We start from the raw sequence: 17,640 nt of genomic DNA, 5'->3' as shown, positions 1-17,640 counted from the left end.
TATGCAACCTTAATTCTCGATTCCTATGCTAACCATAATACTCAATCATATATCACTTCTAATCTGTTCTTTCCCTCATCTGTTTCAATACAATATACATAATTTATCCAGTTTTTTCTGTCATACCCCCACCCTGATGTCAGACCCATTCTACAACAGTGGCACCATGCAGTATTTGTCCCTTTGTACCTTTCTAATAATATAACTTCAATTCAGATTGAAAAAAGAAACAAATAAAATACAAATTCGATTGCCAATTCCAAGAGCCAAATTTGCAGACTTCATGCTAGCTCCTCTGATTTGTACCCATCCTTCCCCCTAGAAAAGCCCCTTTAGCAGACAAATAGTATTATCTTCTTGAAGAAATACAGTCACGAGGAACAAAAGAACTAGAACCAACATCACTCATATTTCCATCTCCCACTGACCTGGACTGAAGGAAAACCTCCTGGCGCTCATTACCTAAGAATACCGCTTTTTGTTTGGCTTCCTTCCCATGTCTGTGAATGTCCTGTGTCTTGAGAAGACAAGATTTGATTTGGACTGTCACCCACATCAAAGGTCACTCATGACAAGGAAAATCTCTGAGAGAGATATTTGAGCATCTCACTTCTTAAGCATGTTAACGGGAGCTGAATCCTAATGTAAAGCTGTATAAATTTCAAGAGATGTAACTGGACAGCTTGCAGCCCCCATTCCCCTTCCTTTACCTGTCTGTCATTTTCTTTTTAAACAGTATGCCAAAATAAACTACTTTCCTTGGTTTTTTGCAACTGCAGTGGTAACTGGGGTTTTCGCCTCTTACAACAAGGCAACCCAGGAACAGGCGGAATTTCCAAATATTGCAAAAGATGACAGGATGTCGCATAACTGAGACAGATAATCAGAGAACTAGTCAAATCACACATGAAGTCTCCCAAATCCAGAAACTGGCAGAGTTAGATACATTAATGAATAAAGGGAAGTAAATCTATAAGGATGATAGGATAGCATTCCTTCAAAAGAGAGGGATTTGAATATCAAAGCATTGAGAAAGGCCCTTGGGGGGAAAATGATGAGACCATGAATATCTTTGAAAAAGTGACCCACTTTACGATTGTGCTGTGAAAGTCAAATGTACAGTTCTGCCGAAAGATTATGCTAAAAACCCCCAAAACCCATTTCATCTATTACTACTTTATTCTTTTTTTAAAATTTTATTTTATTAATTATAATGAACATTTACAGAGACTGGATTTCCATTCATTCATTGTTGCACTTTTCTCCCTGTCCAGCCCTCCCCTGGCCCCAGTTCGCCCCTCTCTTTGAAATGTAAAAGAAAAATTCTTTCTTTGGTATACAATCCCCCCTGTATACCTCCCACCACCCCGAGTACACTCCACTATGCAACTTTCATTCTGAATTCTTATGATAACCATAATACTCTATCATATATCGCTTTTAAATTATTCTCTCCCTCATCTGTTTCAAACTGGATAAATTATGTTTACTTTATTCTAAGTAGCAAATTTTAAAATTTGCAATTTAAAAAATACAATTTGAACTATATTACGTAAGAGAAAACAAATTTAATTTGTTAATTCCATTTTTAAAGATAAAAGTCTAATCAGGCTTAAAGGTATTCACCCTAAGTGGCCTTTTCCTCAGCCAGTTACCCTCAGCAATGAGGCCTCTCAGAACTTTCATTCTTATATTTGCAGATTCATTTTTGTAATCCCTTTACAGGGCTTCTTTTTACAATCAACGTGAGAGAACTAACACCAGCTTAGTCTACAACTCTGTGAAGAATAGTATTTTGTATCCTATATCTCAGTCAGGGTGTCAGCCCAGGGGAGTTACATGGGGCATCACAGCTAAAGTAATGGATATTTATTGAGCAATTACCTTATCAACCATGAGGAAGTTCTCCAACTTTTCTCCGTTTTCACAGGTGACATCACCAACCTCTCTCACAGCTCCAGGTAGGATCTGTTGCACCTCTTGAGCAATCATTCCTACACACAAACACAACAACAAATTTAATCACAGCAAGACCTTTCCAAGGAAACCCTCTAAGGCCAACACAGAGCATAGGTAGGCAGCAGAACATCTTTGGAAATAAATGCTTATCCTTCTGATCTTTGACTTTGACTTACAATGCTTTTATATGAACAAATTTTGAATTAAGAATCAGTGTAGCATTAAAATGGAGAAATTTCTCTCTCCATTTTTCTTATAGACCCTGAGCCAAGAGGTACGGAAATGCATTAAAATCCCTGCACGTAGGTCGCTGAGAGGCATCAAAGATTCAGGGCTTGATTACTGACTGAAAAGGTGTAGTTCAAACCCAGATGAAAAAGGCTAGATTCAATACAAATCTTTCAGGGCGGGATTGACATAGGCTGGTTCTGGTTTAGGTCTTAAATCCCAGCATGTGTGTGATTTGCACAAACTGCACTTTGAACTTGGTAATTCTAGATGTCGTCTAAATAAACCTCATACTCTTCTCTGAGCTTTCAAGTCCATGTCAACCCCTACTGTCAGGAAGTGTCTTCAATACCCACAAAAGACCTCGGAATTTTAAAAAGACAGGTGTCCTTTAAGGGAGCTCTGGTGGCCTGGTGGGTAAGGAGTTTTGTTGCCAACCCAAAGACAAGCAGCTCAAGTCCACCAGCTGCTCCACAGGAGAGAGATGGACATTCTCCTCTAGTACAATTTACAGTCTCTGAAAACCTCTTGAAGGGTCAGCTAGGAGGACCCATGACAACAACAGTGTCCTTTAGAACAACAGGGCTCTACAAACCCGGGCCATTTTCATTCACATAGTTACCATCCCACCCCTACCTCGTCCCTCCTGCTTGGGGTGGGGGAGGGGGGGGAATCTCTTCTGACTCACAGTTGTTGCTGTTAATGTACCTTCAAGGCAGACCTATAGTTGACCCTCAAGTCTGACTCACAGAAGACATTATTTTAAAAAACAAACAATAGGGGAGCTCTGGTGGCCTAGTGGTAAGAAGCTGCAACTACAATCCCAAAGGTGCACGGTTCGAATCCACCAGATGCTCTGCCGGGGAAGGAGGGACAATCTCCTCCTGTACCGGTCAGATCTGATTTGACGGTACACGCACACAAAAATAATAAAATAAAATAAAAAAAAATTTTAAAAAAAAACCAACAATAACAACAAAAACAAGAAACTTTCCTGAAGTTCTTGCCTTTAATTTAAACCTCTGGGTTGCCATAAAAAAATTTCCTGATCAGCCATCACCTTGTATCAAAGACGGTCTTTTTAAAAAAATGTTATTTGCTGTCAAGAAGAAACCAATTCATAGCTGACCCTCCAGTGGGTTTTCAGAGCCTATAAATCACATGGGAGGAGAGTGTCCATCCTTTGCAGAGCAGTTGGTGGATTCAAACTTCATGCCTTTGGGATTACAGCACAGTTTCTTACCACTAGGCTAGCAGAGCTCCTTGGTTTTTTTCTTTTTAAATTAGTTTCTAACCATTGATGGCATGATGGGAATGTTTTTAGGAGGAGATATTCCTTGGAAAGGGACATCATGCCTAGAAAGGTGACCTTCTGGTGAGCTAATGAGGGGAAGACCCTCGGTGAAATGGATCAACACAGCGGCTGCAGCAATGGGCTCACGTGTGTCAGAGATGGTGGGAATGACACTGGATAGGACAGGGTTCAGGCCTATTGTTCCTATAATCGTTATGAGTCATGCTTGACTAGACAATACTTAATACATCAACAACAATAATTCATAGGAAGGAGAAATCTTAACTGATTTTTAATGCTAAGTTTACTTTGATCCCAAGCTTTCCCATTTTCCTGATTTTTTCCCTCATTAACCAATATAAAATTACCTTTCTTGGTGGGGTGGGCGGGGAGAAAAATGCAACAATGAATGAACGAAATTCGAAAATCTCTGTAGATGTTCATTGAAATAAAAAAAAAAAACCTTTCTGTTCAATTTTAACAAAGTCTTAGCGCTTCTCAGCCTTTTGGCTAAAATTAAGTGTAACCAACTCTTTTCCCTAAGTCAGTCCAGGTCCAGGAAGCTAGCCACAAACTCTTCAACACCAGTCCCAGGCATACCCCACAAAAGCACCACTGAATTCAGCTAACACAGGCAACAGTAGGTATTCTTTCGTGAGAAATTTAACTTTGACAGTAATCTTGCTTTAAGTTATCTGCAAGAGCTTGCATATGCCAGGCACACACAGAGTCAAAGAATGATTGCACTACGACCTTCCAGAGAAGGCAGTCATGAAAAAATCGATAGCACACGCCCTGACAAAGCTGTTGATGGTCAATTAACTGGACAGACTCCATCATGAAGATCAGCTGTGCACACCTCCAAATGTTCATATTGTTGTTGTTATAGGCCATCAAGTCAACTATGACTCATGATGACCTTGTCAACAACAGCTGTGAACTTGCTCCTCTCCTGAGCCAAACTCACCATCTCCAACACCCTTGACCCCATCACCACAGTCAATGTATCAGAAAAGTACACATTTTCCTCAAAAATATACTAAAAAAAAACCAAAAAAGCCCTTTCTCATCCCCTTAACCTAACAGCTTCAAATACTTGCTCAAACAAAACTTTTTTTCAAGATGGCATTTTTCAAAAATGCTAGCCTCTGTTTACTTTTTACTTGCAGCAAGAAAAATAATGTTTGCTCATCCGCATGCCTATTCCAAACATTCCTTACTTGGAATATAGTCAAAGACCCTTTGAGTCAGCCTGAGACTTGTTTCAGGACAGTGCTGGCAATCTGCTTCCGAAAGGTCACAGACTTGACAAGTGCTCTACTCCGCGTGCATAGTGTCACCATGAGTCACCATCTACTCAACAGCACATAACTCCTCAAGCCCAGGGTCACCACAGGGTCACCATCCACTTGATGGCAACCAACAAGAGCAACGTAGAAAGAAGTACAGGTGGGGCAGACCCTTGGACTTCTTTTTCTGTAGGAAATCTGTGCCCCTGTATGGGTTTTTCCCCCTCAAGAGTTCCTAGACTACAATATAAACACCACTTTGCTGACCCCTTGGTGACGTAGTGCAGAGTGTGTTGCACCAGTAACTGAAAGGTCTTTGGTTTGAATCCACTTGCTGCCGTGCAGGCGACAGATGGGGAGTCTTCTCCTATAAGATTTCCAGCCTTGGAAACTACTATGAATTGGAGCTAACTCGACAGCTGTGGGCTTTTGGTTTTTGTTTTCTCTCACCTCAAGGCATCTTTCTTTCTAATTTCTTTCTCTAGACCAGTGTTCTTTCTCTAGGAGCAGTGTGTCCATGAATACCACTCCCAAGAACAAGAGGACTCTGGTGTGAAGAATCTCCTTATCCAAAATGCTCCAGATGTACCAAGGGGGAGAAAGGAGGGGGGAGGCCTTGAGGAAAGGTAACACAGACATTTCATAACCTTTCCTGGTCTAGCCATGGTTTTCACAAAGGACAAATTGGACCACCAGAGTGTTTGTCAAATGTCACAGCACACAACTTCAAAATAAAAGGCAAATAAAAGTTTTAACGTATCACAATGCAACAGGGGAATCTGCTTGCATACCTGTTTGATGGGCAGTGTTTATTCCCATTGCAGATGCAAATTCAGGTTTGTAGTCATACTCAACAATTCTCATTTGAGCGATTCTTCTCAGCTGTTCATTTGTGTCAACCTAAATTAATTAAAAAAGAGTAGATTTCATAGACTTAGATATTTGCTAATCAAATCAAGGCCCAGAGTGACCCAGAGAAATTAGAAATGTTGACAGTGGGTCTTACCCTTTACTCTTGTTTAAATGATTTTAAAAGACTTGTCCTTTTCCTCCAGAGAAGAGCCTCAGTCTCAAGGTTCACTTCAGTGACTTCCACTCACCGACTAGCAAACTATGCCAGAGTGTTTGTGTCCAAATTACAAGACTAAATAAAGCTCCAGCACTCACTGTCCTTGCCTCACTTGTCTTGTTCTAAAGGTGAATCCTCCTTCTGAAAAAGGAAGTTTCTCACTTTGGAAAGAAACCACTGCTTTTCAGGATTGCAAAATATCATTTCCAGATGAACACATAGGTTCACAGGCAAAATTTATATTGGCAAATTGAAAATGGAAAGCTTAGTTCAAATAACAGTCTTTGGGACATGGATATTGCTGAGTTGCTTTTGCACATTTTGCTGGGGGGAATTTCATATTGACAGATTGCAAGCCAGCATTATTTGACTACTGGCTCTTCAAAACTCAGAACTCCTCCTCTGATCACTGTTATATACTGATTTTTCCCCCCTTACAGCCAAACATGCCTTATTCAAAGGAGTATCCTCTAGATTGAGTTTGAGGGGTTTTCAATTATTTTCATAAAATGACAGTAATAGCAGAAGATGAATTTTCTTAATAAGGACTATCAGTGCTAATGTCAGATTGATCTTGGCTGAAAGTAGAGAATATTAGAAAGATATTTTGCTGCACTTTATTGACCATGCAAAGGTGTTTGATGGTGTGGATAATAACAAATTAAGGCTAACATTGAGAAGAATGGGAATCTCAGAACATTTAATTGTGCCATGTGAAACCTATGCATTAACCAAGAAGCAGATGTCCAAACAGAACAAAAGAATGTTTCATGATTTAAAATTAGGAAAGATGTGTGTCAGAGTTGTATCCTTTCTCTATACCTATTTAATTTGTGAGCTAAGCAAATAATTTAAGAAGCTGGTCTATATGAAGAAGGTGGCATTAGGATTAGAGGAAGATTCGTTAACAGCTGCATTATACCGATGGCACCACCTTGCTTGTGGAAAGCGGTGGACTTGAAAAACTTACTGCAAAAGATCAGACTATAGCCTTTAATATGGGTTACATCTCAAAAGAACACAACAATTCTTGGCACTGAACTAATAGGCAACATTGTGACAGACTGAGAAAAGATTGACACTATCAGCTATTTCATTTTACATGGGTCCACAATAAAAATCCATGATAAACAGCAGTCAAGAGATCAAGAGACATGTTTCATTAGGAGAATCTGATGTCAAAGACCTCTCCAAAATGCTAAAGAGCAAGGATACCACTCTGAAAACTAAGGTGTGCCTGATCCAAACTATGGCCTTTTCAATTACTTTCCATGCATCTGAAAGTTGGACAATGAGTAAAAACAACAGAAGAATTAATGCTTTTGAATTAGGTGATGGAGAAAAGTATTGAATATCCCATGGACTTCTGAAACAACAAACAATTCTGTATTCCTTAGAGGTAAGTATGGTGAAACTTCGTCTCTTATACTTTCAGCATATTTTCAGGAAGGCCTAGTCCCTGAGAAAAGACATCATGTTGAGAAAGGTGAGGAGTCAGAGAAAGAAAAGATACTCAACAAATTGAACTGATACAATGATTGTAACAATGGGTTAGAGCGTATCCAAGATTGTGAGAATGGTGCAGGACAGGGAAGGGCTCAGCTCTGTTGTTCACAGGGTCATTGGGAATCAAAGTTGACTTGATGGCCCCTGACAGCAACAGCAAGTCCCCAAATTTCCTTTTGGAATATAGCTTAATTATAAAGCCAGTGATCTCTTGACAGTGAATAGCACACTTCTTGAGCATTCATCTATATGTTAGAGAAGCCAACACTACTGTTTTGTTTGTCTGAACCATGTCTTCCTCTATTACTCCCCCTTTGACTCACTCAGTACAAAATGGGTGGTGATGTGCACTGTATTGTTGTTATGTCCCATTGAGTCTCTTGCGACTCATAGCAACCCTACATATAACAGCTTTGAAGCCTGTCCTATCATGAGCAGGTCTCATTGACTCATCTGACACATCTATCTCCATTGCTTTAGTTACTGTCAATCTCTTTCATCTGGTGTCTTCCTCTCCTGCTCTGTCCCTCCACCATTCTATTATGAACATGATGTCTGTCTTCAGGGATTGGTCCCTCCTGGCTGCAGGCCCAAATTATGTGAGATGGAGCTTAAAAATCCTACCCTCCAAGGAGAAATATGGCTTCACCCTCGTGAAGATAGGCATAATTGGCCTCTTAGTGGTCCATGGCATGTTCAAGACTCTTCTCCAGGATCACAACTCAGAGGCATAGATTCTTCTTCTGTCATCCTTAGTCATTGTCCAGCTCTCTGATGAATAGCAAAATAATTATAAAGACAATGGCCTGAATTTGGCACATCTTGGTCTCTACACTGACATTGTTGCTACACAGTACTCTGGAGAAGTCCCTGACAACAGATTTTCCCAGTGCAATTTGTCTTTTGATTTCATGCCTGCTGGTGCCAAGAATGTTGATCATGGAGCCAAGCAAGCTGTAACTGTTAACAACCTCAGTCTCCTCTCCACCTATCATGGTGGTGCCAGTTGGCCCAGGGGTGAGAATCTTTGTCTTCTTTATGTTGAACTTCAATCCATATTGAGGACTACAGTCCTTGACCTTCTTTAGCAAGTGCGTTAGGTTATTCTCAGTTTCAGCAAGCAGGGCTGTGTCATCTACATAATGGAAGTTGTTGATGTGTCTTCCTTCAATCCTGATGCCACAGTCCTCTTCATAAAGCCTAGCCACCCAAATGATCTGATCTGCATATAGATTGAAAAGGTATGGAGATAAGATGTACCCGTGACACCTTCCTTTCTTGATTTGAACATGAAGTGTTTCCTTGCTCTGTTCTAAGGACTGCTGCCTGGTCTGAGTATAGGTTTTGCATAAGTTCAGTCAAATGTTCTGGGATTCCCAGTCTCCTCAAGGTTAGCCACAATTTATTGTGATCTGCACAAATGCCTTTGCATAGTCTAAAAACACAGATATGAATTTTTCTAGTTGGGCTGGTTGTGAAAGTCTGCTGTTTGACTCTCAATTGGCTAAACACCAGCTTTACTTCAGATATATATAATAGTTAATATAATTTTGTGCTCACTATAGTCAAAGTTTTTATCCATTCACTTACTATATCATTTTACTAACATTTACCAGTCATCTTAAATATTGAACGCTTTCAGCTTAGGGATTCAAAAATGTTGTGGTCGCCTTTTACTTCATGTATTTGAATGGAAGAAATTCTATTTTGTATATTAATTCAAAGAATGTATGAGAGTGTTCCGATTATCTTTGTTACACACTGTGTATTTTGTAAACTACACAACTTTATTTTTTTTTCTTTTTAGCTGCACAACTTTAAATTAATATATTTATCCTAGAGAATCTGCAGGGTGTTCTTAAGGATATACTGTAAACATTCAGATCCTTGTTACACACATAAACTTCAGAAACTTGAAATAGTGTTTTGATTTAATCTGCTTGAATGGTAGAAACTCTATTAAATTTTCATTCAAAGAATAGACTTTCAAGTTTTTAACAGTTGTCAACAAGATGTATTTTCTAAATGCAACAACTGTCTCGACTTTGAATGTATGCATGAGAGAATCTCTGTGGTACTTTCTCACTCAAAGGATATAATAAGTTGGGAGCATTTCTATCCTTGTTACAATTTATATACTTTCATCTGAGATTTTGCATAGTGTGTCCTTCATGGTAAAAGAAAACCCCAAACAAACCAAACCAACAACAACTGTGTTTGGCACTCCCCCATCCTTGCAATATAAGAAAACTTGGAAAATGTTTAAAGTGCAATCTGGATAGAAAGGTGGACACATTAGGTATGATTACATTATGAGAAGTGTAAGATTATACTGGAATTATGAACAGAGAAGGTATCCAATTGCTTTTAAAAAAACACAAAGCAGCTGCTATAGATAGCAACTTAGGTGTCAACCCCTAGGTGTCAGAGGAGAACTGTTCTCCACAGGGTTTTGATGGCCATGACCTTTTGAAAGTGCATCACTGAGCCTTCCTTCTGAGGTAACTTTGGGTTGAACCAGGCCACCAACCTGCCATCTAACAGATGAGAACTTCACCATTTGCACCATCCAGGTTGTCGCCTAATTCACAGGGACCATAAAGGAAAGCTTTCTAGAGATGGTGTTCTGCTCCTTCTACTTCAGGACCTACACTCTCTCTTACCTTTTCCAACCCAATTTAAACATCCCTTCCTCAAAGAAACTGGACCTGACCTTCAACAGCAGGAAGAGAGCCACTCTTTTTTTTTTTTCTTTTTTTTTTAACAGATGAAGAGAGAGGCCAAACTATAGTGTGGCTTTATTGATATCAGAAGTGCCATGTTTTCCAGTTTCTCTTCTTGCCCACACCCCGAGAGCCACTCTTCTTTACATGCTTTTAGTTCCTGTTGCTTTCCTTCAAAACACTAGTCACGATATAACCAGACAACTAATTGTATCACAATTGTCACTTTCCCATACAGCATATATATTCCATGAGAGCAAGGGTGTACTTGAGATGGTACTTTTCTGTTCACTCCATATCGTCAGTTTCTAGTACAATTCCTGGCACAGAGTAGGTGCTCAACTAATATTTGTTAAATAAATTAATGCCTTTAAAACAGAAGATATGGAAAGATTCAAGGTAGAGTAGCACGTGGAGTGGTTGGGACTACAGCAAGGAAACTGGGAAGAGAGAGCATGACTCAACCAGGCAGCAAGTCACCAGAATGATGTCTACACAGCCAAAGCAGAGGGGTAATGCTAGACTAGAGAGATTAAGATTAGTGTGTGGAGCTCCTGTAGTCTAACTCACATAGGATCATTTGAAATTCTGCATTGTCCTAAGAGAGATATGGTGACATGGTCTACAGGGGCTTGGTTGCTAACCCAAAGGCCCTGCCTCTCTGGTAGAGTTCAAATGCACCAGATTTGATGCACAGTCTCCTCCTATGTGATTTACAGTGCTGGAAACCTGCAGGAAGACAGCTGAGTCAGTTCTGACAGGACAGGAAAGAATTTTGGTGGGGGTTTTGCTGTTGCTGTTTTGTTTTTTAAAGGGCTAGAGTTTTTTGTGTTTGGGGCTTTTTTGGGGTTTTTTTTGTTTTAGGATTTTGCCTTGATTATATATCTATTATTAGGAAGTCCTTCAGGAAATACCATATGATCAAGAGTCAAGACATTCAAAGTACAACGAAGGCATTGGCCAAAAAAAAAAAAATACCCAGAAATAATGAGATACCAATTAACATGTCTCAAATAACTGATGCAGCCCTGGATGTGCTGACCAGACCATGCCAAGAAATTTGGGGATAGCTGCATAGCCAACTGACTGGAAAAGACCCACATTTATTCCCATTCCTGAGAAAAGTGATCTAATGGAATGTGGAAATTATCGGACTATGTCATTATTATCACATGCAAGCAAAATACCACTAAAGATCATGGCAAAAATGGCTTGAACAGTACATAGAGAACTGCCAGAAGTTCAAGCTGGATTTAGAAGAGGCAGTGGCACCAGGGATATCATTGTTGATATCAGATGGATGCCAGCTGAAAGCAAATAATACCAGAAGAATGTCTATTTGTGTTTTACTGACTATGCAAAGGCATTTGATTGTGTGGATCATAACAAATTATGGCTGACATTAAGAATGAAAACCCCAAAACAGTCTACTGTGCTCATGCAAAACCTAAACCTAGACCAAGAGGCAACTGTATGAACAAAGCAAGAAAGGTATGCACTGCAGTTGTGTCCTTTTACCATACATATCCAATCTGTATGCTGAGCAAATTATTCAAGAAGTCTGACTTTATAAAGAAGAATGTGGCATCAGATTTGGAGGAAGACTCAACAACCTTCCATATGTGGATGACACAGCACTGCTTGCTGAAACTAAGAAGGCTTTTAAACACTTGCTGTGCTGCAGAAGATCAAAACTGTAGCCATCAACATAGATTGCATTTCAATGTAAAAAAAAAACCCCAAACAAACCAAAGATCCTCATTGCTGGACCAACAGACAACATCGTGATAGATGGAGAAAGGATTAAAATTGTCAATGATTTCATCTTACTTGGATCCACAATCAAAATCCTTGCAACCAAAGTCAGGAGATCATGAAACATATTGTCCTGGGACAGTATGACATCAGGGACCTCTACATATTACTGAAAAGCAATAATGTTAGTTTGAAGACTAAGGTAAGCTTGATTCAGACCATGGTCTTTTCTATAATTTGAACTGTTGCTATGAGCTGGACAATGAAGAAAGATGACAGAAGAAGAATTGATACCTTTGAAATGTGATGTTGGAGAATAGTACTGAATATCCCATGGACTGCCAAAAGGGGAAAAAAAGATAAGGCCTGGAGAAGGACAACATGCTTGGAAAGGTGAGGGGACCGTAAAGGATAGGAAGCTCCTCAACCAGGCGCATTGGCACAGTGACTGAAGCAATGGGCTTGAGTGGGTCAGAGATCATGAGGCTGGCACAGGCTAGGACTGGGCTCTAGCTTCCATCATTCACAGGGTCACTGTGAGTGTTGCTCCACCTGACAACGCCTAACAACAACATGAGCTACTTCATTCAATTGACAAATACTTTATGAGTAGTTACTATGTCCCACATGCAGAGGATTTAATAAATAAACCAGATTAGATTATTTGTAGCATAATGTTTAAAAACTACTGAAAATGAGGCCTGTGTCTTAGTCATCTTAAAGCCCGTACCATTCCTGGTAAAGTGATTTACGTGTTTGCCATCTACTGCTGAAGGAATGAAATAAGGAGGGCAGTGGAGCAGCAGACAATTTCCAAGACTAACATACCTGAAGAAAAGGGTCAACCAGGAGCCAGCATGGTGAGATGTGTACCCAGAATCCACTCCAAAATTCAGTTCATGGGTCTTAGTAGTCTTATGCCTACATCTTATTATGCCCTTGGCTCCTACATAGGCTGTTTGAGCCCCACCAGATATTAGAATGAAAGGAAATTTTTCCTTTACTATAAATGGAACAGAGAAGAGAGGCTCATATTTGGACTGCCAGGCTCCAAAGTAGAAAAAATGGTTCCCAGTGTCTAAATGGAATCCATGGAATGCATTCTTCCAAATGATATATTACTCCACATAGCAAATAGCTTCTAAAGTACTATCTCTGATGGCCTCGTGGGTAAGGATTTGTGCTGCCAACTCAAAGGCTGGGAGGTCAAATTCACCAGCTGTTCAATAGGTGGAAAATGGGCAATCTCTTCCCAATTTACAATCTCTGAAACCACAGGAGGGTCAATATGAGCCAGTTCTGACTTGATGGTAATGAGTGAGAACTATTACCATCATTGTTGTTGTTATGTGCCATCAAGTTGCCTGCAATTCATAGAGACCCTGTGCACAATAGCTCTGATGCCTGCCCTGTCCTGAGCCAGTCTCACTGACTCCAAAATACCTACTCCCATTGCCAGAGTTACTGTATCAATCCACCTCATCTGAGGTCTTCCTCTCCTGCACTATCCCTCCACCCTTTTGAGCATGATGTCTTTCTCCAAGGATTGGTCCCTCCTGGCCACATGCCCAAAGTATGTGAGACAGAGATTCCAAATCCTAGCCTTTAAACTTTGTTTTTCTGTCTCCAAGACAGACCTACTTGGTTTTTTGGCAGTTCATGGTATGTTCAAGACTCTTTTCACAGCACCACAACTCAAAGGCATTAATTCTTCTATCCTCCTTAGCCATTGTCCAGCTCTCTGATGTGTAGCAAGTAATTGTGAAAATCATGGCTGGATCAGGCATACCTTAGTCTCTAGGTGACATCTTTGCTTCTCAGTACTCTGAAAAGATCTCTAACAGCAGATTTACCTAATACAATTCGCCTTTTGATTTCCTGGACGCTGATGCCAAAAGTGTTGATTGTGGAGCTGAGCAAGCTGTAACTGTTAACAACCTCAATCTCTTCTCCATCCATCATGGTGCTGCCAGTTGCCCCAGTGGTGAGAATCTTTGTCTTCTTGATGTTGAGCTTCACTTTATATAGACCTTCTGCAGAAAGCACTTACACACCCTCCTCAGTTTCAGCAAGCAAGGTTGTATCTATCATCTATGTAACATAGGTTGTTGATCAGTCTTCCTCCAATCCTGATGCCACATTTCTCCTCATAAACTACTTCACACTGATGTTTAGTCAAAGAAACTTTCTAAGGGCTGGCTTGGGAATCTAAACATTTTCTTTAATAACATTCTGATTTCCATCTGTATTTCATGTTCCCTATCCATACACTTGGCCTTGAGAAAAACTTCAAAGCAAGGACTGTGCTTCCTTTGAATCTGCTTCTGGAAACCATATGCAGTCCAGCACTTAACCCTATAACGTGTCTTGCTCATCTACGTGCGTTTAATTAGAAGCTAGATGTTGAGTGTCTGATTTGATCATGCCTATAGCTGTTTTGGAAAGTGTTGGCCATGAATGCAAATGACCATCACAGTTATGCTGGCTTCTATCCATGGTTCCTTTACCAATCATTCTAGAACTGCCTTGCAGAGGAGGCATGCTGTCGGACTCCAGTTTTGTCAGGAGCATTGTCACTAAGATCTATCTGTGGTTATGGCCCACAGCCTGGCCTTTCAGTCTCACATGAGGAGCCAATAGAGTGGCATCTGTTCACCCAGAACTGACGAAGGAACTTCTGCATTTGGCCCATCGCTCCCTGGGGAAACTTGTGCACATCTGTATTTCTTGCACCCGTCATATGTCTACTTTTGTTGTTAGCACATGGTAATAAAGACGGCAGACAAAAAAAAAAAACAACAAACAAAATAATTAAAAAAAAAAAAGATGGCAGACAAACAGAACAATCTTTGAGCATTTCATCTTGACTGATTTTTCTTCTGGCTTTTGGCTTTAAAATCCTTCTGATCAAGGGAGAAAAGATTAAGGTTGTTAATAATTTCATCTTGCTCAGATCCACAGTCAACACTGTTGGCATCATCAATCAGGAAATCAAAAGACGAGTTGATTTATACTCAGGAGCAACAATTTCAAAAACAACTACTTAACTTGGGAGTGACCACAGAGCATTATGCTGAGTGAACTAACTCAGTCTCAAAAGGACAAATACTGCACAAGACCATTATAAAAATAGAAGAATAATTAGCAAAGTATGTGTGGGGACCCACGGGTGGGTGCAGGTGGGAGAAGATGGGTGGGGCGAAACCACAAGTTTCAACAGTTTAAACAACAGTTTAGTGGATGGGGTGGGGAAAGGAAATGTGAAAGATCTAGTGGGGACCTGAAAAGACAGGGTAATGGTGGGCAAGGTCCAATGGTGATTAATTTTATAAATTATAATGCCCCATAATGATTGTATGAAACATGAGGACATGTGAATGAACACAATGTGAATGAAGCACAATGTGTATGAACTTTGTAAGCAAAACAATATCAAATAAAAAGGGGAGGAATCTGATGCCAAAGATCTCTCCAGAGTGCTAAAACCAACAATGTCAGTCTAGAGACCAAGGTGCACCTGATCTAGACCACAGTCTTCTCAATTGCTTGCTCTACATCTGAGAGTTGGACCATGAATAAGGACAACAGAAGAAAAATCAATACCTTTGAGCTGTGGTGCTGGAAAAGAGTATTGGATATACCATAGACTACAAAGAGAACAAACATCCTGGAGAGGATGAAGCCAGGTTGCTCCTTGGTGGCGAGGATTTTAAAACTCCATCTCACACACTTTGGGCATGTTGCCAGGAGAACAAGATGCTTGGAGAAAGACAATATGCTTGGAAGGGTGGAGGGTCAGCACAGGAGAGGAAGACCCTGGATGAGATGGATTGACATAGTGACTGTGGCAATGGGGAAAGGTGTGTCAGAGACACTGGGATTGGCTAAGATAGGGCAGGGTTCAGAGCCATTGTTCATAGGGTCATTATGAGTTGTGGTCAACTCTATGATCATAATAACAACAACTCTATCCCTAGTCTTCACAACAAGATTTAGTGCATTCAACTCTCAGCTTCCTCTTTTTTTATCTTCCACTGACATTCTTCACACCACTTTGATTTTTAGCATATAATTTCCACTGCTGTCTGGGTAGGTTAACGTGCTCCTCACTGAAGGCAGCCTCCTCGTTTTTCCTGTGCTTCGCTGTCACAGGTTTCAATCTTATTTCCTTATCTTCTCTCTTTCTTGGATGTGTGTCCAGATGAACAGTGGAGATCTTCTCTACCTGTGCTTGCTTTGCATAGTGCTCGACTGCTTAATTAGCACAAAATGAACTATATTAGTACAGTATATTATATATTAGCTTGTATAATGGAGGCAACACCTACCCCTAATCTTAATGCTAACCCTAACCCTAATCAGAGAAAGCTGAACCTCATTGTCATTTCCCTAGTTATAATGTTGGGCCATTATGCTTGGCCATTGCACTGTGCTCATCTCCAATGACTGAGCTTTGGTTACCAAGCATCTTACCTCTTTTCCTATGCTTATAATCAAATCTACCCATTATCAGCTTCCCAGAGCATTTGCAAGAATGATTCTCTTTTTAAAAGAAGAAGAAAAATAATAGGGCAGGGAGTGGCGAAGGAAGCTCACCCACCTCCCAGTGATGTCATCATCATGACTGTCATCTGGTTTGTTTCTCAAATTTAAACTCTCTGCCATCAAGGGGATTCTGGCTCTCCAGAAGAGCCAACACTCTCAGAGAGTGCGCCAGCTCTCCACTGGGTTTCCAAGGCTTTAAATCTTAACAGGAAGAGACATCATTCTCCTGTGGCCTCTAGGAAATAGTAAATGAAGCAGACAAAATTTCTAGGACTACGTACTTTGTAAATTTGGGAAGATCTCTTAAAAACACAATAATATAAAATAATAAATAAAATAGTTTCTGTTTTGGACAAGTAAATATGAATAATATCTATTTGCTTAGCATTTTACAACAAAAATGTTCTTTTAAAGTTCCGCATATATGAACTTTTCAAAGATATATGTATGTTATCGTTAATATACAATGTATATTTATGATGTCAATAAGAAGACTAAGATGCAACTGATTCAGGCCATGTCTTTCTGATCACTTGTTATGCATTTGAGAGTTTAACAGTGAATAAGGACAACAGAAGAAGAATTGATGCCTTTAAGCTGAAGTGTTGGATAAGAGCACTAAACAAACTCTAAACAGCAAAATGAACAAAGAGCTATGACTTGGAGAGGGTGCAGAGTGCTCTTTGGAGGCAAGAATGAAGAGACTTCGCCTCACATACTTTGGGCATGTTGCTAGGCGGGGCTTTTCCTTGAAGAAAAACATAATACTGGGAATGGTGGAGGGTCAGCAAAGGAGAGGAAGACCCTTAACCAGGTGGATTGATGGGTGACTGCTACAATGGGCTCTTGTGTGTCAGGAAGTGTGACAATGGCACAGGATAGAACAGCGTTCAGATCTTTTGTTCATAGGGTGGTTATGGGTCATACACGACTTGACAGGACCCAACAACAAGTTTTCAAGTGCTGATTGTGAATGATGCCTCCTACTCAAGGTTTCTACATATTATCTCAAGTGCTGGTGTGTAGCAGAAGCATGCTAGTCTGCAGACCTCACATGCTAAGGGTCCATGTTTTCTTTTAATAAAATGTTATTTTGCACACGTAAAGTGAATAAAGGCCTCCTCAAAGATAAAATAGATGAATGGGACCTTCTAAGAATCAAATCCCTATGCACATCCAAAAACTTCTCCAACAGGGAAAAAAGGGAAGCCACAGACTGGGAAAAAGTTTTTGGTAATGACATGTCTTTTTGTTCTGTTGTACAAAGAAAGG

General features: G+C 40.1%; 1 protein-coding gene across 1 annotated transcript in view; it reads right to left on the bottom strand.

Moving 5' to 3' along the window:
- MYRFL (myelin regulatory factor-like) overlaps positions 1-17,640 on the bottom strand; it is a gene marked incomplete at its 5' end in the record, with an annotated part of 174,930 nt that overhangs the window by 95,003 nt on the left and 62,287 nt on the right. The window contains 2 exons of the mRNA XM_006886110.1: positions 1,885-1,994; positions 5,562-5,670. Of these exons, the coding sequence (XP_006886172.1) occupies positions 1,885-1,994; positions 5,562-5,670 (219 nt within the window). The remainder of the gene's footprint in view (positions 1-1,884; positions 1,995-5,561; positions 5,671-17,640) is intronic.

The sequence above is a fragment of the Elephantulus edwardii genome, unplaced genomic scaffold (assembly GCF_000299155.1).
Source record: "Elephantulus edwardii isolate Elephantulus edwardi_28Jun2011 unplaced genomic scaffold, EleEdw1.0 scaffold00047, whole genome shotgun sequence".
NCBI classification, from domain to species: Eukaryota; Metazoa; Chordata; class Mammalia; order Macroscelidea; family Macroscelididae; genus Elephantulus; species Elephantulus edwardii.
This window is presented reverse-complemented; position numbering and strand designations above follow the sequence as displayed.